General features: G+C 32.4%; 1 protein-coding gene across 1 annotated transcript in view; it reads left to right on the top strand.

Moving 5' to 3' along the window:
• The window catches only part of LOC114328571 (mitoferrin-1-like), a 110,636-nt gene that overhangs the window by 47,157 nt on the left and 41,035 nt on the right, over positions 1–22,444 (top strand). The window contains exon 3 of the mRNA XM_028277457.2: positions 13,507–13,569. Within this exon, the coding sequence (XP_028133258.1) occupies positions 13,507–13,569 (63 nt within the window). The remainder of the gene's footprint in view (positions 1–13,506; positions 13,570–22,444) is intronic.

Raw genomic sequence — 22,444 nt, 5'->3', positions numbered from 1 at the left:
TAAAAAACATAACAAATAAGAGCTTGAATTATCCGAAATTATCCAAAAAATTGTACAATCCGAAAATTATCCGATGGTCCACGAAATTATTCGAAAATCGGATAATTATCCGGACATTGGCAACACTGGTCCCGATCTTCCTAAACTCCAATCTTCTAAAATTCAACGCCCTTTCCAAAGATCATGCAATCCTCCCGTTTATCCAATAGAAAAGCAGAATTATTCTCCGCCAAACCTCTACTTCTACGCCATGCATGTTTCTCAGCCAATAAGAAAATACTCATCTGTAAGCAGTTTCCTCTAGGCTCCCATGAAAAGCCTGATTCTCACATCGTCAGCAATACTGCACGTGTGGATTGCATAAACAAATCAGAGCACTTATCGACATACCAGCTCTTAAATAAATAAAATTCCGACTTTCTTTAAGACTACTTATTAAAGAATTATGACAAAAATTCCTTTGTCGGTATAAGATAAAATAAACCTAACAAGGTCCCTCAGACGAAAACAGAATGATATTCACGCTAAAATCCGAGAACGTAAAATCGACAAAATACACAATATTTAACATCGTGAGAACGAAAAGGAATCAGGTGATGTAATTCCACACACTCACAGTACAATTTACGAAACGGATTCTGCATACAGGGTGGAACAAAAATAATACTAGGGGCGTACTTACTGTCTTAACACAAAAAATTAAGAGGTGATATATCAATGACCTTCGTACCCGTTACAAGAATAACTGAAAGAAACAACATGCAGATTGAAAATGTGGAAAATTTTACATATCTTGAAAGTGCCATAACAGAAAGCTGAGGTACAGAAGACGATATTTGTATGAGGATATGAAAAGCTCTACAAGCATTCAGCATGCTCAACCCTGTTTGGAGGTCTGGTCAGTATACTACAAACACAAAGGTCCGAATATTCCAGTAAAATTTCATGTCTTTCTACTGTGCGAATGTGAAACCTGGAAAGTGACAAAAACCCTTACAGCCAAACTGCAGTTCTTTGTTAATAAATGTCTACGAAGAATTGTTCGTATTTTTTGGCCTAAAATCACCAGAAACGAAGATCTGCTACACCTGACCGAAGAAAAGATAGTAAAAAATTAAAGTCCAGAAAGTTGGATTGAATCAGTCACACACTCCGAAAAAATAGCTGTCCTATTGCAAATACTTCCCTAAAATGGAATCCCCAAGGAACAAGCAAAAGAGGTTGCCCAGTACAAACATGGAGAAGCTCCATCATGGACGAGATAAGAGGTTAAGGAAAGTCTTGGAATGAAGTGAAGGCTTTAACGCAAAATAGAACTCGATGGTGCGTTTTCACTGAAGGTTTATGCTCCACTTAGGCGTTCAAGAACCATTTATAAATATAGATATGTATTGTATAATTCTTCTCAAGGCCAGAAACCAAATATTTCCTGTAGCTGGCTGTATACCATTAATTACAAAAATTGAAGAAAAAGATCTTCTGTGTAAGAGGTATATTTATAAAAAAATATACCTTTTACAATTTATAAATATACCTCTTACACAGAAGATCTTTTTCTTCAATTTTCATATATTATTGCGTAATAGCGTATAAATAATAAATGTGAGTAGATTTTGGATGCTTTAGTTGTGGTTAAATATCTGGGAAATTGACAAGCAGATTTTTAAGCGAATAATCTAATTTACTTTCGTTATAAGAATTGTTTTATTCGTTTATCGTTTGAAGCCTAATTATTTTCTAATTATAAATTTCGTGTTCGTTAACAAAAATTATGTTTGCATATTCAACGAAAATCCGTAACGTATTATTTGGTCTATGAAAAATTACTATCAAAAATTTGATAATAACAAGTTTGATAATAACAAGATTGATAATAATTATAGTTTAATGTAAATATTCAGAAATATATGTGTAAAACATTTTTAATTGGGTAACAATTTATAATTTTCATATAACAAACAAATTGTGTAAAATTTGTTAGAAAATGGATACGATGGATACATATCATAATATGAATATGCTAATTTCTTCCAATCTCCTATCGGAGATTGGAAATTATCAAAACTAGCATAAGGTATTGACAGTATTTTTATTACTGATATACTCGTAATTATATCATTTCTTGCGGTGGCGCCCAAAATCCCGACAGCCAAAATCCCGACAGCCAAAATCCCGACGGTCAAAACACCGACACGCCAGAATCCCGACAGGCCAAAATCCCGACATGCAACAATCCTCACATAAGCAAAAATCCCGACCACTACATTTTGAATAGTTATTGTTTCCTTTTCAAATGCAATACCAAATCATATTATAGAGTATTGAAATTGAAAAATTAATACTTACTAATAAGTACGGGTACTAATTATTATGTATTTTAAAAGAAAAAATTATTTAAACACTTCATTTTATAATATAAAAGCTATACTTACTGAAATGGAAAAAATAATTTTGATTGTCAAAAAAAATAATTTAATTCATATACCCATTACCCATGTTAGAAATTTTATTTAGAAAATTAGTTCATATTAAATGGTAAATACTTTTGTTTAGTAACAAAAAATAAAAAAAACAGATGGCCATAAACAAAAAGACAAGAAATAAATGTAATTATATGTTAACAAGAAACTTGTCAAACCTGTCGGCGTGTCGTGATTTTGGCCGTCGGGATTGTGGCTGTCGGGATTTTGGCTGTCTGGATTGTGGCTGTCGGGATTTTGGCTGTCTAGATTTTGGGGTAGACCCCATTTCTTGTGAAGCCAAACCATTCTCTCAAAGGTTGTATTCATGACGATTTTCTATGTCCAAGATTCCGGGAATCAAATGTTTTTTCTCTTATAATGTGGTCCAAATGTTTAAGACTTCTTGTTATATAGTCGACACAACTTCTGGATTCTAATACGCAAATATTTTACGGCTATCCCTATTTTTACGGCTATTCTGTCTTTATACGGCAAATTACGTGTAGTAAAGTTCTCACTGGTATGGATATGTAAATATTACTACTTGACAATGTCATCATTAACTTTAAAGAGATGGCTTTTGAATGTTCTTGGATAACTGTTACTTGTATAATTGCAAATTATTAATTCAGTTAATAAATATGATTATTTTTTCACTAATTATATATTCAGTGACTGTAATAATTTATATACTGTACAACAAAAACTAATACTCAATCGAGAAAAGAGAAAAAGTGTTAAAGTGATTTTTTAATAATATATTGTTACTATGGAACGCTTACAATTTGTGAACATCTTTAACAACAAAATACTTGGATCACAGAATATATCCTGGTCAATTCTCTGCTTAGAACGTCCATAAATAACAAATAATTCACTTTTTTTATTAAGTTCACGTCTTGAATCAATTATTTATCAAATACACTATAAATATTATTTAATCAACAACTCAAAATATTCCCGATGCCATGTCAAATATTTAAAATTGTCACTGTCTTGTCATCATTTTCTATTTGGCTCAGTGCGTTGTATGACAAAGATAGCGAATGTTCGATTTGGAAAATATCACGACGGACATGGTGTCCATTTTTTTTCAAATCCTGAAAAAACTAATAAATATTTTTAAAAAATTTAAACGCAGAATGAAAGACTAAATTATTATCGAGGGCGGAAAGTCTCTTACAAAAAATAAAAAGTTTATTTTGAACGAGATATTTGAAATTAAAAATCACACTACATTTTCTCTTAGTTTTTCACTCCTGTAACTTATTAAAATAAACATAGAAATTTTCAGGGACTTTCGGCCCTCGGTAAGAACGTAATCGTTCATTATGCGTTTAAATTTTTCAAAAATACTTATTAGTTTTCTCAGGATTTGAAAAAAATGAATCCCATTTAAATAGCATTAAAGCCGAAACTACGTACCCATCCCCTTAACGATTTGATTAAAGATTTTGCAGCTAAAAAAGCTAGAAAAGTGAGTGTTTAGAGTCTAGATATGAGATTTATTATGAGTATGGAGTGGAGTGAGTGTCAATGTTAATCACTAATCCAACTTGATCCAAATTAAGAACATGACATTGACGTTTTTCAGTAAAGAGAATAATGTGACAATTTAACGATCTAAAAGTTTATTTGTGGTATTCTTAATATTTTTATTTTTCAGTACCGTAGCCTGTTACTGTTATACAGTTCATATTATTTTGCTTGTTCTTTTACTTATAATGTCTTTTCAACTCGGCTTCTTCTTCTTCTTACTCTCTTTCTTGGCTTGCATACTTGTGCATCTGCCAGAACTCGGCTTTTTTTTAGTCTTTTGCTGCCACCTGTATCTACTTTCCCCCTGGATGAAACAAATGCTATTTAATTTTAACAATTAAGGGCAGAGGCGCAAAATGTCGCCTGTCAAAATGTTCAATGTGATTTACCAATGTACTTTTTATAGTACCAATGTTGTACCAATTTTAAAAAGTAAAATTAAAATAAACGTAATGTATTAATATTATGTGCTTTGTGCTTTAATTACATAATCGTGAAGTTATCGGGGGCCGCTCGGGGTTTTGGCCTAGGGCCGCAAGTACCCTAAATCCGGCACTGGTTACTTTTTATATAGTTTCTAACTTTTAGATTATTTTATTAGCTTTGAATTAGTCTAAATTAGTTTTGGTTCAAAAATTGATAAATTTGGGAACGTGATTGGCATTTAATGTGATGTATAAACAATCTAATAAAATCAAGGTAGAATTCCTAAATGAATTATGTAATTCTGTTAAAATATAATCTATTGGAAATACAATGAAGAGGTAACTTCTAGGAATTGATAAGTAAATTAAAAATAATCTTTATTAACTAATTAACGATTTTAAAAATACGAAAATATTTGGTACTTAAGTGAGAACATAAAAGAAAAATTTATAGTTTTACTTGTTCGAATCTTACGCAAAAAAAGAAAATTTTAAACTCTCAGGAAGGAACAGATAATGAAGGTCTAGAAATTAATGTATACAACATAAAGAATAAAAAACTGTTAAACGCCGTAAAAATGGGTGGCGCATACAATATTCCAGCTACAAAAGATCTGATATGAATATTACGTGGCACAAAAATGTATTTTCATTTTGATGCAAAACAAAATTCTAGTTTTATTTTAAAAGATTTTTTCATAATATTTGCTAAATTTGAAGCAAACGCGCCACAAAAGAGCAACTTTGATACAGTTTGAATTTTGAAACTCTTTTGTGGGGCGTTTACTTCAAATTTAGCAAATATTATGAAAAATCTTTTAAAATAAAACTAGAATTTTGTTTTGCATCATAATGAAAATACATTTTTGCGCCACGTAATATTTATATTAGATATTTTGTAGCTGGAATATTGTATGCGCCACCCATTTTTACGGCGTTTAGCGGTTTTTTATTCTTGCATCAGGAGTTTTTCAAAGTTATTTATAAATTAAATGTATGAAGTTGAATGCAATGTTTCTCGATTACACGTTAAGCTTTATAAATGGTCGCCTTTGTCGCATTATCTCCCAAATGATCTAGTGTCCATCGAATGTACACTAGATTTTTTTTCTATTCGAAATAGATTGAAAAAATATTGGGATGGCCGGTAAATATACTCGGATTGCCCGTTGCCAGATCAAATTTAGCGTCATAACCACTACAACTACATAAACCATTTCGGGAATAATCGTTAATTGGATTATACTTTTGTAGCTTAATAACTTCTAAACGGCTTAACCGATTTTGATCATCACTAAACATGAGTTTGAAACGTATTGACAAGTAGTATCTTATGTATCTAAAGCTATTACAGGAATTATTGAGCTTGAAAAACCGTTTTTTTTTTCATAGGAAATAGATTTGATCATACTTTTGAAGCCTATAACTTAAAAATTCGAATTTTCCCGAATATGAGGTATACACCGTTAAATTCATCTAGAGTCCTTTTACAAACGCTCTTTTACAAAAGTCCTTTTACAAAATTTTCAAAGTTTGTTTTTCAGTTTTTCGGCTATACTGAGCCGTGTGTATGTCTGATCCTGACGACTTAGACACCATTTGAAAGCATAACTCAACACTATTGATTTGGTGTATTTGCGGTTCTCCCGTCTCTTCTTTAACCGAAGATATCGTCGGTCGGATTCATTACTGGAACATTTCCAAAATTAGCTATTTTGAACTAAGTACGTAAAATGGTTAAAAATTGCGGACTCTTTCTGAATCACTAACGGAATAAAATATAATCGTCCTTAATAACTGTCAAAATGACAAAAACCGATATAATATTGTTCTATTTCGTGTAACATCCCCATCCACTAACAGTTTATTTCGAAATATTCCGATACGACTTTAAGATCATTACGTGAATATTATTTACAACGGTATATTTCGATAAGTTCCAGTACGCCGTTGAGAATCCAATGTTGAAAAATTATTTTCTTGTTTAAATACAAGAAATTTTGTATCAGTTGTGCTTTGAACGCGATATAGAGTGCGTTCAATTCAAATTTGTTGTCATTTATTTATTTCATTAACAGAACATTTAGAAATATACCATTAGATCCTTCACTTGCAATAGTTTTCTAATACATACTCCTAATTCATTACTGGAACATTTCACAAAATTATTTATTATTAAAAAAATAACAGGATTTTAAATTTTTTAACAATTCCTCATTAAACTGTAACCCTTGTTTAATACATTGGCGTAATAATCTTGAAAATCGGAGAAAACTGTTTTGATTAAATTGGCATTTCAAATGCTCTTCAAACTTTAACTTGCATTTTCCAACAATAACATAATTTGAAATGTTCCAATAATGAATCCGACCGACGATATATACCCTCAAAAAATATGCCATTTTGTACCTACCAAGTCCTATAGCTGGCTTATGGTTGGTCAAAATTTAAAAACAACACCGGTTCTGAATCGGCCATGACCCCCTCTTCAAACAGAGAAAAAAAATTCAGATCGGTTTAAGGTTTAACTTTTCCACACACATACATACATATCCACAAACATTTTCCCTTTTTTAAATAGAAATTGAGTCATATTTCTGAGCTCGGTAACTTTTGAATGGTATAACCGATTTTCAAAATTAGACATGCGTTGGAAAGGTAATGATCAGTACTATTAGAAGCCGCGCGGATGTGTGTGCGCCACTGACGAGAACTGCCGTTCTCTGGTAATAGTTGTATTATTATTGACAAACGGATTTAACTATACTGCTCACACTAAGCGGAAAATTCATTCATTCCAGATACCTACGGTATCAAAAGGGTTGAGCCCTGGTGGACCTTTCCATGTAATCGAGCCCTAGGTGACATGATCCGCCGGAGTATCTCCCAAAAAATTTTGTAGATACGCGTCTGGACGTCGAGAGTAGAACAGCTTTCGGCATGGTCTTATATAGATGCTCATTCAGACCCAGCTTTTTATGTTTTATAGAAGATTCTTCGGAATGATTCCAGTAATAGAATGAACAATCGTTATTGTCTGGGTACCTTTCATCTTCCATTTTCGAATTTGCAGATCTCTGTACTTGGCGATCTTTTCGTTATAAACTGCTCGTCAAAAGTTATAGATATAGGAAATTATGCTGATTTTCATAGTTGATTTTTTCGCAAACAGACGGATTCCGCATTTTTTTTTATTTTAGATTTTTCTTTAGTATTTACACAATTGTGAAAAGGTTTACTCAAACTTATTTTTTGTACTTATACCGGGTGAAAGAAAAGAAATGTTTTTCTTATGTTAAGTTTGAGACACCCTGTAGGGAGAACAAGGTACAAATGTGAGTATATGTACATCAGAATCATATTGTAGTCTTATGTTTTGTGAACAGGTTGTTGTTTGAATGTCCCTGATATCTTTACAAACAAAGACGGTTTTGTAATTTAACATGTGTTTTAACCGAAACAAAAGTTTGAGACACCTTGTAGGGAGAAAAAGGCACAAAGGTGAGTATACCTCGATATTATGTTGTAGTCTCGTATTTTGTGAATATTTTATTTTTTAAATTTCTCTGATATCTTTAATAACAAAGAAACTAGACGGTATTACTCTTTAATATGTGTTTCTATGTTTCACATGTGTGGTGTGATGCATGTCGTCAGTTAAAACACATATTAAAGAGTAATACCCTCTAGTTCTTTATTAGATATTATAGATATTATATATATTAAAAAAATAAAATATTCACAACATACGAGACTACAACATAATATCGAGGTATTCACCTTTGTGGCTTTTTCTCCCTACAAGGTGTCTCAAACTTTTGTTTCGGTTAAAACACATGTTAAATTACAAAACAGTAACCAAATATCAGCCCTGCATTCTAGATGCTTTTGATTGTTTAAGAAATGAACAGATGAAGAGCTGGAAAACACACTGGGAAAGGTACTGTATCAACAACACAATACAGTTTGATACAACCGATTATTCCGGAAAAACCTTGGTATAAGAATTTCACCCTCCCTCGCAAATACATATCCACCATCAGTAGAATTAGATTTGGACATGCATGTTATCCTGCACATTTATTTAAAATAAACATATTAGATTCGAATATTTGTCAAGAATGTGAGGTTAAAAGTGACTTGAACCACATATTTTTTGAATGCAAAAAGCATAAACACCTAACCAATCACCTAATAAAAAGAATTATAGACCAGAACATCCCACGCCCTGTAAATATTCTCTTTATTCTGTCACTGAATAAAAAGAAAATTTTTGACTGTTTGGTATCTTTCTTGTCGGATAGTAAAATATTATTGTAATTAGTTATAAGTATTTGTAAAATATTTTTAAAAAAATATAAAAAAAAATAAAAAGAAAAAAAAATAAAAACATGAAACAAAAAAAATGAATAAAAAAAAATTAATAATTAAAAAAAAATACTTAAAAAAAATAATAAAAAATTAAAGAAAAAATCACTAAGAGGATTTAAACCTCCGCAGGGATGAACTGGGTGGACATCCTATCGTAGTGACAAAAAAAAAACTAAAATAAAATAAAATACAAAAAAGAATGCATTTATTTTAATATTAAGATTAATATTTTTATTTGTAAAATGTATACACTATGTGTTCTTGATAAACATTAAGTAGTATAATATATTTATATTTATTAACATAGTATGTACATTAGCTGTAATGAGTAGGTAAATAAGAAGTAAAAAAATTGTAATAATATTATAATAACCAAGTTCCACTAATTGGCAATATCTTTAATAGATTTACTTTTGATTGAGACTTGCTGAATGACCATAGTCCAAGCCAAAAAAGAAAAAAAAAAATTACAAAACCGTCTATATTTTTATTGTTTCTAAAGATATCAGGGTCATTCAAAAAACAAAATGTTCACAACACAAGACTACAATACGATTTCGATGTATACTAACATTTGTACATCGTCCTCACTACAGGGCGTCTCAAACTTAACATAAGAAAAACATTTGAAGAGCTCAAAGCTAAAATGATGAGGGTCCATTATTTGTCATTATGGAGATAATACTTATTTCTTGTACTTTGTCTCATGTAAAATATTGCATGGTATCTAACTAAGCAAAAAAGATGAAGGCGTACAAGCCATTCAGCTTTGAAAAATACGTCTTCTAGGCTAAAAGAGTGAAGGTGCTACATATGTAGGCTAAAAGGATGACAGTCCATCTAGTTCAGATTGCTGACCACGAAGGTCTCTGCTATTAGTGCTATTTGTTGCTCAGATGTTTTGTTCCTTGCTTTGGGATTTTATTTTTAATCACCTTGACTTGCAAGTAAAATAGCTTAAAATTTTCTAGAACAAAAATTACGCCATTTTCCGTATGCTTAACTACATTGTAACTATACTATACTAAGAGACTTGATAAAAACAATGTTTTTTTTTTCAATCAGAGGTCACTTGTATTTATCTCGAGTGTGACAGGAACATCGGCAACTAAGCATCGTTTCTCATCACCCTCGAATGATGTTACATCGTCAGACTGTTAATGGCCTAAATGAAGAAAGTATTGTTACTAAGCCTAAGAGGAAACAAACTGCACTACCAGAAGGCTGTTTTCACCTGCCAGACCTTTTACCTTTACATAAAGCAAAATACGACGATATTCAGCATTTGAAAAAAACTTGCCCTGTAAAGTCTCAGTGCTCATATTTTGACGCACTGCCACATGCTTAAAGCTTTTCATTGAATCCATTACTAACAAACTTCTACTGTATTTGTAGCTTTGTGTAATCAACAGGAGCAGATCTGTATGATATTACTTTGGAAAATATAGACAACCTTATATGTATTTTCAGTTTCACTTTAAGACACGTTAGTGGACCCTCATCCATTTAGCCTGACATTTCATGACATAAAAAGATAAATCAATTTATATTTATAGTAATTTGTAAATTGGTAACCCAAAACATAACCTATACATACCCTGTAAGTTACTGCATGAATTAGTAACCAAAATTAAATGAACCTTTCTGTTAATTATTTTTATATTTAGTTTTAAAACTTAAAAACCTAATTTCTCATGGAACTTTTTGGAACCTCATCGTTTTAGCTCTGAGCTCTTCATTTCTTTTTTTCCACCCGGTATAAGTACAAAAAAAGTTTGAGTAAACCTTTGCATAACTGTGCAAATACTAAAGAAAAATCTAAAATAATAAAAAAAATTAGCGGAATCCGTGAATCTGTTCACGAAAAAATCTACTATGAAAATTCAGCAGAATTTTCTATATCCCTAACCTTTGAGGAGCAGTTTACATGACGGGAAAAATATGATTATTATTATTGGTGATTAACAAACTATAAAAAACTTTCGTACCATAAACCCTAGAATACGTATTTTAAAAATATCTAGATATTTTCGCCGGCACTGGGGATCGATCCTCGGCCTACTGCGTGATAGTCATACACTCTGCCGTCTTGAGCTATCCGCCCCTATGCAATCGTTTTTCTATTTTTCTATTTTTTAGATTGTTCAGGTTTAATTTTTCGTCCTGTGTTTGTTCTTTTTCTTTCTGTTTATGGGTTATTCCATTTCAAATCACTCAATTTTGGAGCAAAAAAAATTTTGGACCTCCGATTTGTCTAAAAATTGGTATATAGCTTCTGCGGGACGTAAAAATAAGATATTTAAGGTCAAAAAATCTTCTTCTTTTTTCTCAAAATGTTATTTTATGCGGTTTTACAGTGATTTGGTGTTTATTTATACAAATTTGCATTTTCTATCGTAAAGTATCAATGGAAAACATAATATTTTAATAGAAGGGACTCAAAAATGTCATTATATGGCATTATAACAAGTTACTTTGATTCAAAACAAGCTTTTGATCAAATTTTATAGTGTAGAAAACATTAAAATACCGTTTTTTACATTTTTCTCCATTCCCAAAATACATCATAATCGATTTGGCTGAAAATTTTCCCACAGATAGACAAAACATAGGACTTTAAGTGGTGAGAAGGATTTGAATTATATTACAATACCAAAAAAGTTACATGCAGTATTATAGTCAAAAATATAGGCGTCTACTGTAAGTACAATTAACTCAAAAATATCGACCTCACGACAAAAATTGTTAAAAAGAAATTGTAATAATTGTTAATACGATTTATTTGGAACAATTTCAGTTCCTGCCATTTTTGTCGAAAAGTTAAAAATGGCGGAGATATTGAGCAAAACAGGTTCTCCTTTAAAATCAAGATGGTGGCTAACGTAACGGAGGAATTCATTCGTGATTTTAAATTTAGGCTACTATTGACTCCCCTAAAGATCAGAAAAATGAAATTTTGGGCAGCTCGGCATTCAAGGTCAAATGATATCCTGACTGGACTAATATATACTTTTGAGTCTGATATTACTGCATGTAACTTTTTTGGTATTGTAATATAATTCAAATCCTTCTAACCACTTAAAGTCCTATCTTTTGGCTATCTGTGGGCAAATTTTCAGCCAAATCGATTATGATGTATTTTGGGAATGGAGAAAAATGTAAAAAACGGTATTTTAACGTTTTCTACACTATAAAATTTGATCAAAAACTTGTTTTGATTCAAAATAACTCGTTATAACGCCATATAATGACGTTTTTGAGTCCTTTCTATTAAAATATTATGTTTTTCATTGATACTTTACGGCAGAAAATGCAAATTTGTTTAAATAAACACCAAATCACTGTAAAATCGCATTAAATAACATTTTGAGAAAAAAAGAAGAAACAGATCTTTTGACCTTATCTTATTTTTACGTCCCGCAGAAGCTATATACCAATTTTCAGACAAATCGGAGATCCAAAATTTTTTGCCTGACTGATTTGACATGGAATGTACCTTATACAATATCTAAATTTTGTTTGTATCACGAAGTAACTCGAACTGGATACTGCTCTCTTCCTGGCTCTCACATCAATTACGTTTGTGTCTATTAACATAATAGAGAGTTATCAAGTAAAATTCTATCCATCCGTTATTTTAACACGTAAACGCTATTTTTTTACGGTATAAGTTTTAACGTATATGTAATTTTAGAGTTATCAAGTGCTTCAAGTTAAAAGTTGGTAGCTGTCAGTCAAATGTTGTATTTGACAGCAATATATAATTAAATTTGTTTAAATTTTTTTCTATTTTTGGTTTCTTTCATCGAAGATACATAATATTTTGTAATTTTGCCTGGTTTTGTACAATTTGGGTTTCAATTTTTTCTAAAGAAATATGGAAGAGATCTTAGATCTTACAACAAGCAATAAGGTACTTGAGGCCAAATGACGAAGATTTAGAAAAAAAAATTGAAAATAAAATGTTTTCCACCTACTTTCCACTAACTCCAAATGTTAGCAGATGATCAATCAACCAAGGAAACAAAGACAAAACACCGATTAATGTACAGAAATAAAATTTCATAAAGAACAGATGTCATAACCACACATAACAGAACTTAAATGTCCGAGTCTTGCCGAATTGGTGCGATGCGCTGCTAACGTTACCGTATTTCAAGCCCGCTATCCGACTTACCGTAACGTAGCCCGTAAACGTTAAAATCATTTCCGTTATTCAATCTTCATACTGCGCATGCTCCATTGCTAAAATAACGTTACCGTATTCTCCTAGAATTACTTGATAACTCTCTAATAATATGGTCTATCTGGTTAGTTATTTGATTATCTGGTGAGAGTCATGTAGGTTTGTTTTTTTTTTTGTAGAAACTATTCCTAGAACTGTATCACTCAGGTAAATTTTCCGATATTTCTCAGCACATTTTTAATACTTGAACCATACATTTATTTTTTGTAAGTGTACTACTCAGAAAACAATAATATGCGCTCAATAAATTATATGAAAGTTAACAATGTAGGTACTACAAACTGAACTTGACACATAGGGTTTGTGTAATTTTTAGAAACGTAAACATCAAAAACAGACTGTATAATATTTATGATGAAAGCATTATACTTAAAAATACAATAATTTTTGTTTAATGACGACTGATAAATATTTAAATGCGTACCAATTAAATGTAATTTACTAATAAATAATTATTTTTCAGGTAGTTCAATATCAGGTTGTATAGCGACATTAATCCATGATGGTTTTATGAATCCGGCAGAAGGTATATTTTTATTTTATTTTTTACATTAGTTCACAGTTATGTTGCTAAACAGTACATTATTATTTATTAGTGTAACATCTAACTTCATGTTGGCCATATTTATATTTTAATACAAAATTAACAAGACGGTATTTCCCGATGGGTAATATTAAATTCCCATGTAACGTTACGTAGGTTATATCTTGAGACTTTGAGACAGATAAAATTCTAATACATATAGGTACCTAATTTATTAATAACTGCAGTATCATTAAAAAGATTGTTTGAAATATTGACGAAAACAGACATAAAAAATGCATACATCAACGCTATATCGAACATGTACATAAATGCAAAAAGAGCCGTTAAATTGGAAAATAAAATTTCAGACGCATTTCCTGTCGCAAAAGGCTTCAGACAAGGATGTTTTGTGTCCCCAACTCTATTCAAAATCTATATCCAGAAACCATTAAACAACTGAAGGAGAAAATGCACAGAAACGGGAATAGAACTTTGAAACAAGTACATAACAAATTTTTTATTCGCCGACGATCAATTGATTATGTCAAATGATGAGGAGAAGACATGGACTCACAATAAATATAAATAAAACAGAATATCTTAGAATAATAGACTACAGGCCCATGTCCAAAAAGTGGATGGGTCATATGAACCACTAGGTGACGTATATAGGACGATATAAGAGCATACAATAATAAGATTCAGCACTATGCCGTCACTTGTAAGCTGTCCAACTGAGTGCTGGTGAGAATTCAAAAGTGAAGGTAGAGTGAGTACATTTTGGTCATATATTTTTGAACGGCATTTTTACCATCGATAGATCCATGAAAAATAATAAGAAAGAGCGCAGTGCCGTAAAAAATGGTGCGCCACAAAGTTGGTAAATTTTTTTTATTTTCTGACAATTTCCAAGGTAAATTTGGTCATTTCATTCTGTACGGCATCAGTTTCATACTGTTTCAATACAGCTTCTAATCCATTATTCCGCAACGCAGTACAAAAATCATGCGGTAAGGGGAAAAATCGAGGGTTGCAATCCCCTCTCTTTCCGTGGTCCGGGGGGTGATTTGAAAAAACATAAAATTAAAAAAATGAATAACCATTTTCAATTTCGTTGCAAAACGAAAACACAGCCGAACCATATTCTAGTCCAATCAGAGAGTGCATCAAGCACCTCTACCGGTTTCGAAACTTATTAGTCTCTCATCAGGAGGCACATATGCTGCTCTCCCTGATCCAACCAAAACAAAACCCCAGCGTGCAGTCCCGGATTGCAACGAACGAAATGGCATAGATGCCCTAGCGGCAACTGCTACAACAAGACTAAGTTTTCACTCTAATGGCATATAAAACAACATAATGCTATTCTACACCCCACCAGAATGAAAACAATGGGAACCTTCTCTGGTTACACCTCCGAGGCTTCTACAATATGCAAGCCATACGGATGCTGAGACTAAGGAAGATGAGGGAATTCTACAATTTACAATTCACGTCCCATCTGCTCAGCGCGGTAAAGTTCCAACGAGAATGGTTCCCTTCGTACTCCAATCAGAGTAAATGTAAATCAAAAATGAATAACCATTTTCAATTTCGTTGCAAAACGAAACCACTACTTTACTTTGTGGCGCACCATTTTTTTACGGCACTGCGCGCTTTCTTATTACTGTTCATGGATCTATCGATGGTAAAAATGCCGTACAAAAACATATGACCAAAATTTACTCACTCTACCTGCACTTTTGAATTCTCACCAGCACTCAGTTGGACAGCTTACAAGTGACGGCATAGTGCTGAATCATATTATTTTATGCTATTATATCGTCCTATATACGTCACTTGGTGGTTCATATGACCCATCCATTTTTTGGACATGGGCTTGTAGTCTATAAAGAACGAAGAAAGAGACCCACAACTCTCGATTAGAGATATAAAAAACTGCGAAGAATTTAAATAAATAGGAACAGTGATAGCGAAGGAAGGAACATCGAAACGGGACATCCAGCAGAAAATACAACAGGGCCGAAGTGTGGTACAAGCGCTAAACTCGTTACTTTGATCTAAAATTGGTTTACAAAAAAATGACAATTGTACAAGTCGGTTATAGAACCGATTTTGACGTACGGATTAGATTTGATTATTAGTCCATTCTTTCACGGTTTTTGCTCTAAATTTTAAAGAACCGCTTGGATTGACATGAAATTTGGCATACGTATAGTTTACATGTCAAAGAAAAAAAGTGATATTGTGCCGATGTGTGCTTTTGCCCTGGGGGTGACTTTCACCCCCTATTGGTGGTGAAAAAATATATGTCCAAAATAAGTCCGGAAATGGGTAAACTGACTAATTTTGAGTAACTTTTGTTCTATAGAGCTTTTTCGCCAATTCAACATTTTTCGAGTTATTTGCAAGTGAATATGTTCATTTTTCAACAAAATAACCACATTTTTAGACGGTTTTTCGCAAATAACTCAAAAAGTAAGTATTTTCTCGAAAAAACGTTTCTAGCAAAAATATAGCCCATAAAAAAGTCAAAAAAAATGGTGTACACGTTAGGTCTCTGGATCTCGTAGAACCAGAGTTATAGCCAATGAAAAATATATTCATAATCACCAAATTTCAAATAGAATATTTCGACGTGAAATATCCAAAAAATTAAGCACTTTTTGGGGAAAACCCATTATAACTTTTTTAAAGTGTTTTAAAAAAGCTTTATTTTCGTTTTTACAAGAAGTTTCTAGCATTAAATTTAAGCAAGTTACGTTCAAAATAAAGATGGTCCCTTTTGTTTTTGCAAGAAAAAAACGGGAAAACCACCCCCTAATTAGCAACTTACATGAAATTAATCGTTACCGCTCCACAAATTATTTTACTTATGTTGTGTTTATATGATCTGTAAGTTTCATCGATTCAAAGTGCTTATTTTTGAAAAAGTTTGGTTTCAAAGTAAAATTTTTAAAAATTTAAATTTTGAAAATTATGCTTTTTTCAAAATAACTTAAAAATTGTTAGAGATATCAAAAATCTTGAAAAACAAAAAAGTCAGATTTGCTTTTCTGAATATCATGTTTTTTTTTGTTTTTCTGTTTGACAAAAATTGATTAAGCTTTGGTGTTTCTGAATTTGCATACATTCGTGATCAGTGACTCGTTCAACCCATTTTAACTACAGCCTTTTCAATAATAAGGACTTTGAACCGATGAGACTTACAGATCATATAAACAATATATACAGGAGTCAAGAAACTTGTGAAGTCGTAACGATTATGTTCATTTAAGATACTAGTTAGGGGGTGATTTTCTCGATTTTTTTACCAAAACCAAAAGGGACTAACTTTATTTTGAGCGTAACTTGTTTAACTTTGATGCTAGAATTTTTTTTATAAAACAAAAATGAAGCTTTTTATAAACACTTTAAATAAGTTGAAATGAGTTTTCTCCGAAATGTGCTTCATTTTTGGTTATTTCACGTTAAAGTATTGCATTTGGAATTTGACGAATATGAACCTATTTTTCATTAGCTATAACTCTGCTTCTACTAGGTGCAGAGACGTGATATATACACCATTTTTTAAAATTTTTTACAGGCTATATTTTTGCTAAGAATGTTTTTTCGACAAAATACTTACTATTTGAGTTATTTGCGAAAAACCGTCTAAAAGCGTGGTTATTTTGTTGAAAAAATGAACATATTCACTGCCAAATAACTCGAAAAGTATTGACTTAGTGAAAAAACTCTATAGAACAAAAGTTACTTAAAATTAGCCAGTGTATCCATTTCCTGACATTCTTTGGACGAATATTTTTTCATCCACAAGAGGGGGTGAAAACTACCCCCAGGGCAAAAGCACATATCGGCACAATATCACTTTTTTTGTTTGACTTGTTAGCTATGTGTATGCCAAATTTCATGTAAATCCAAGCGGTTCTTTAAAATTTAGAGGTTTTGCAATATTTTACCGTTAAAGAACGGACTATATGCTGTGGTACGGATCTGAATGTTGGCAAATGACGATGAAAGAGAAGAAAAAACTATAATTAATAGAAATGGACTATATAAGAAAAGCGTGTCGGACAACCAGACTTGAGCACATCCCACATGAAAAAATTCTAAGAAGAACAGGAAGGATTTACAATACCGTAGATACAATAGAATCCAAACCGCTTTTATGGTACGAGCATGTAATGCGAATGAATGATGGCCAAAATGTGCCTTAAACTATGTTCCATGAAATAGAAGAAGGAGAGGAAGACATCTAATTTGAAAATATCAAGAAGAAAACGAGAGTAAAATGTTGGGGAACAGAAATAAGGGCTAGGATAAATAGCCACATTAAATAGCGAGAAATGTGTTTGTAAAAAATGAAAGCAATTCTCTGCAATAAAGACCTTAGATTAGAACTGAACGCTAGCTCATCTTTCTGTAATTTGAAACCCCTCAGGGGTGTTGTTCGGCATAAACTAATTAATATGAAGAAATTAGGAATTATTGACGAAACAAGAAGTTTAACACATATTCTTTATTCAACTAGTAGATACTTAATTACATCTTATTGCTTATATCTTACTATGTAACCAAATTAATAATTTATAACTTTGAAAATTAAAATCAGCGAATCAAGAGTCGATGCTCAAGCCAAGGAAAAAAACTGTGGACTTAACCGAACTTTCCCAGGAGTTCCTGTTGTTGTGGACTCTAGTCGACGGATGTTCGGCCGACTTCTCCTGCTTCTTTGATGTCAGTTAGCTAAGATTTCCCATGTGATATTCTCGATGTTCGGCCGGCTTTTTCTTGGTTGATCTGATTGCTGGAGCACCCTAGGGTGGTCCTCGGCTGGTGTTATGCCTTATCTTCGGAGATTGCCATGAAATTGAGTTGAAATGGTTCCAAGTGGCCCCAAATGGCCAGGTTTGCAAAAAGACCTGGCCACGAAATAATTCTAACTTAGTATATTTATTATGTATTTTCTCTATGGAGGAAGAATTGGAAAAGGATTCGTATCGATACTCATCCTATAGGAAGTCTCTCTTTTGGTGGGTCTTTCAACGCCATGTGACAGCGCCGAAGCAGATATAGTCACTGAGTAGAATACGAGGGGACTTTAGAAACTAGTCAGAGCATTTATAGGAGATAGAAATAGGAAAAATAAAAACGGAGGACTACAAGTAAAAATTAAGAAAGGAAATTATTGTAAACGAAAATTAAATACCATGGGCCGAAAATAACTGAAAGTTTATAAAAGTATATAAAAAACAACGATGTGACGTTTGAAACGTTACAAACGTAAGAACTCTGAGATGTTACTTGTTTTTGATACTCCAATATGGATTTGACAGTTGGACAATGCAGCAAGAACACATAAATAAGTTACCGTCATTTGAAATGTGGTGTTACAGAAGGATGTTTAGAATAGCATGGACACAAAAGATAACGAACATGAAAGTATTGCGAAAAATATGCAAAGGATACGAAATAATAAACACATTAAAAATAAGAAAGTTACAATATTTAGAACACGTAATAAGGGTACAGCGATATGAAATAATAAGATTCTTAATAAAATTTATTGATAATAAGATATGAAAGATAAGAGGAGGAAAGAGAGGAGGAGAAAGGATAAGAGAAGAAAATGAACAAGGAAGTATTCCTCAAATTCACACACACATACACAACAAGGAAGTATTTCGAGAAATAGGCAAAGAATACGAAATAATAAACACATACAATACCTAGGACACGTAATGAGAGGACAGCGATAAGAAATGATAAGACGGATAATATAGGGAAAAATAAGAGGAGGAAGAAAGAGAAATATGATGATGATATCCAACCTCCGATTGGGAATTAGGAGACGACATACAGGGTGTCCAGAAACTCTACCGACAAACGAAGACAGGAGATTCCTCAGATAATTTTAAGACAATTTAACCCAATTCACCTAGTTCGAAAATGCTTCTGAAGGGAGCTAGAGCTCTTTGAAGATGGCGTCATGAAATTAGTTTTTCTTAAATACCTCCAGAAGGCTTCTATTTAGAAAAACGAAAATTGGTATGCATATTTACTTTTCAGAGATGAATCGATTCCATCGATTGCAAATTTCTAGTACCGGTCATAGGCGTCCGTTTTGGGTAGAGCAACGGGTATTTTATCGTATAACTTTTTTGTCCTTAACTTTTATGCATTTTTGACACGGGATTATTAAATTGTGAGGTATTCTAGTACTAAAAGGTACTCTTGCTTTAAGTCGGTAGGATGCACCGTTTTCTAGAAAAATCAATTTGAAAGTTTTTCGTTTTTGGAATTTGAAAAAAAATTGAAAGAACTTTTCAACAAAAAACGAAGTATTTTACCAACATAAAGTAGGAGTAACTTTTTGTACTCGAATACCTCATAATTTAATAATCTAGTGTCAAAAATGCTCGAAAATTCAAGACAAAAACATTATGCTATAAAATAACTGTTGACCTACCCAAAACGGACGCCTATGACCAGTACTAGAAATTCGCAATTAATGAAATCGATTTATCTCTAGAATATAAATAAATGTACCAGTTTTCGTCTTTCTAAACAGTTTTTTTTTGAAATTTTTTTGTAATTCAGAAAGTGAAAAATTTTCAAATCGATTTTTCTAGAAAACGGTGTGTCCTACCGATTTAAAACAAGAGTACCTTTTAGTACTAGAATACTTCACAATTTAATAATCCAGTGTCAGAAATGCATAAAAGTTAAAGATAAAAAAGTTATGCGATAAAATAACCGTTGCCCTACCCAAAACGGACGCCTATGATCGGTACTAGAAATTTGCAATGTATGGATTAGATTTATATCTTGAAGATAAATACGCGTACCAATTTTTGTTTTTCTAAATAGAAGCGTTCTGGAGGTATTTAGGAAAAACTAATTACAAGACGCCATCTTCAAAGAGCTCTAGCTCCCTTAAAAAGCATTTTCGGGCTAAGTGAATTGGGTTAAATTATCTTAAATTTACCTGAGGAATCTCCTGTCTTCGTTTGTCGGTAGAGTTTCTGGACACCCTGTATATAAAAAAAAGATACTTTACGGACATAATACGTTTTGCATTCGGACACTAAAAAGTTGTAGATTTATAAGATCTACAACTTTGTAGTACCTGATTGCAATAACACTGCACTGTAGTTTATCCTTCAAGCATAATAGTATGTTGCTTTGTATGAAGCATTCCTGAGACAATTAGACGGGTGTTAGTAATTTAAAATTAGTGGGGAATGAAGATTTTACGGGTGTCCGACATGTTTAATGCCTTAATATTTCTCTAGCGTTTCGTCGTATCAAAGGTAAACGCCCCAGTTTCATATTTTCCGACCATAAACAATTTTTTTTTTATTTAGCTGATGCCTCGACAACTAATAGCCATTGGCATGGTAGGTACGGTAATTTTGAACAGTTAGGTACCTAGTGTCATGTGTAGTGTGTGTGTTGAGTAAGTGTCTTGTTACTTTGCAAAGTCGACGTCATTGTCTTTGCAAAGAGACGCTGATTGTATCCGAACGTCTGCGGTCCCTCCGGTGAGTACCGATCCCACAAGGACAGAAACTATATTCATTTATTAATTTGTAATAAATGAAAAATCTCTGACCCTTGTGAGATTCGAACCCACAACCTTTCGGATTTTTTCGATCCAAAGGCAGGCGCTCTTACCACTGAGCCACGGAGGGGGTCATAAACAATTTGTTTGTCACATTAATCTGTAATTAACTACGTTACATCTAGCTGTTTTTACTGTTACTTCTTAGGTTGTTGTACTGAAGTATTTTAAGTCCACTTTTAAATATTTTATATAACATAGATTTAGAAGACATTGTTCCAATTAACACCAAAATACTACAATTTGCAGATGATGTTGTACTCTATTCATCAGACAAATCAATTGACCTTTCGAAAAATAATTTAATAACAGCTATCTCATCAGTACATGCATATTATGAATCAAATGGATTAACATTATCAGAATCCAAGACAGAAATCTGCTTCTTTTCTAGAAAACATAGAATCCCAGAAGGATATATAGATTGTGGTCAATTCAAATTTCCAATTAAAAACTGTGTCAGATATCTGGGAACTTATTTAGACAGAAAACTTTTGTGGAAAGATCATATACAACATATCATCAAAAAAACCGAAAAAGCTATGAATATCCTAAGGGCTTTCTCTTTAACAAACTGGGTGGCAGATCCCAACATTAGTTTAATGTTTTATCGATCTATGCTACGACCACTTTTCGATTATAGCTGTCACTTGTATGGAAACGCATCGAACACACATTTAACAAAAATTGAAGTAAAGAAAAATAAGTGCCTACGCCTGTGCCTTGGTTATCTTAAATCTACACCAATAAATGTAATGGAAATTGAAGCTGTTGAACCTCCATTGAATTTGCGACGGCAGTATCTTACCGATAAATATATAGCTCGTAGCATTAGCAGGGACCAAGTATTTCTCAAAGATATACATAATCTGGCCGTTTTAGATTTGACTAAAAGTTATTGGTTTAAGAAAAAATCTCCACTTGTGGCGGAAAGCTACAGAAATCTTTCTAAATTCAAAAAGGTACTTTATAAGGGTCATCTTCCACCAGTTTATACTGAAAAGCCTCAGGTATTGTTCTCAATAAAAATCAAGACAGAATTTCTCAATGATGTCCAAGGTCCCATGTTTAACGTAGAAATTCAGAAGAGATGGCGTAATTATTATAATTTGTTTACCGACGGTTCAAAAAAAGGAAACAACACTGCTTGCGCAGTATACCAACAGTATTCTGGACAACAGTATAAATATAAGTTACCTGATGAAGCTACCATCTACACAGCCGAAATGATGGCTTTGAAGTTTGCTCTTT

The sequence above is a fragment of the Diabrotica virgifera genome, chromosome 5, assembly GCF_917563875.1.
Source record: "Diabrotica virgifera virgifera chromosome 5, PGI_DIABVI_V3a".
NCBI classification, from domain to species: Eukaryota; Metazoa; Arthropoda; class Insecta; order Coleoptera; family Chrysomelidae; genus Diabrotica; species Diabrotica virgifera.
Note: the sequence above shows the minus strand (reverse complement) of the source record. Positions and strands in the feature narration are given on the sequence as shown.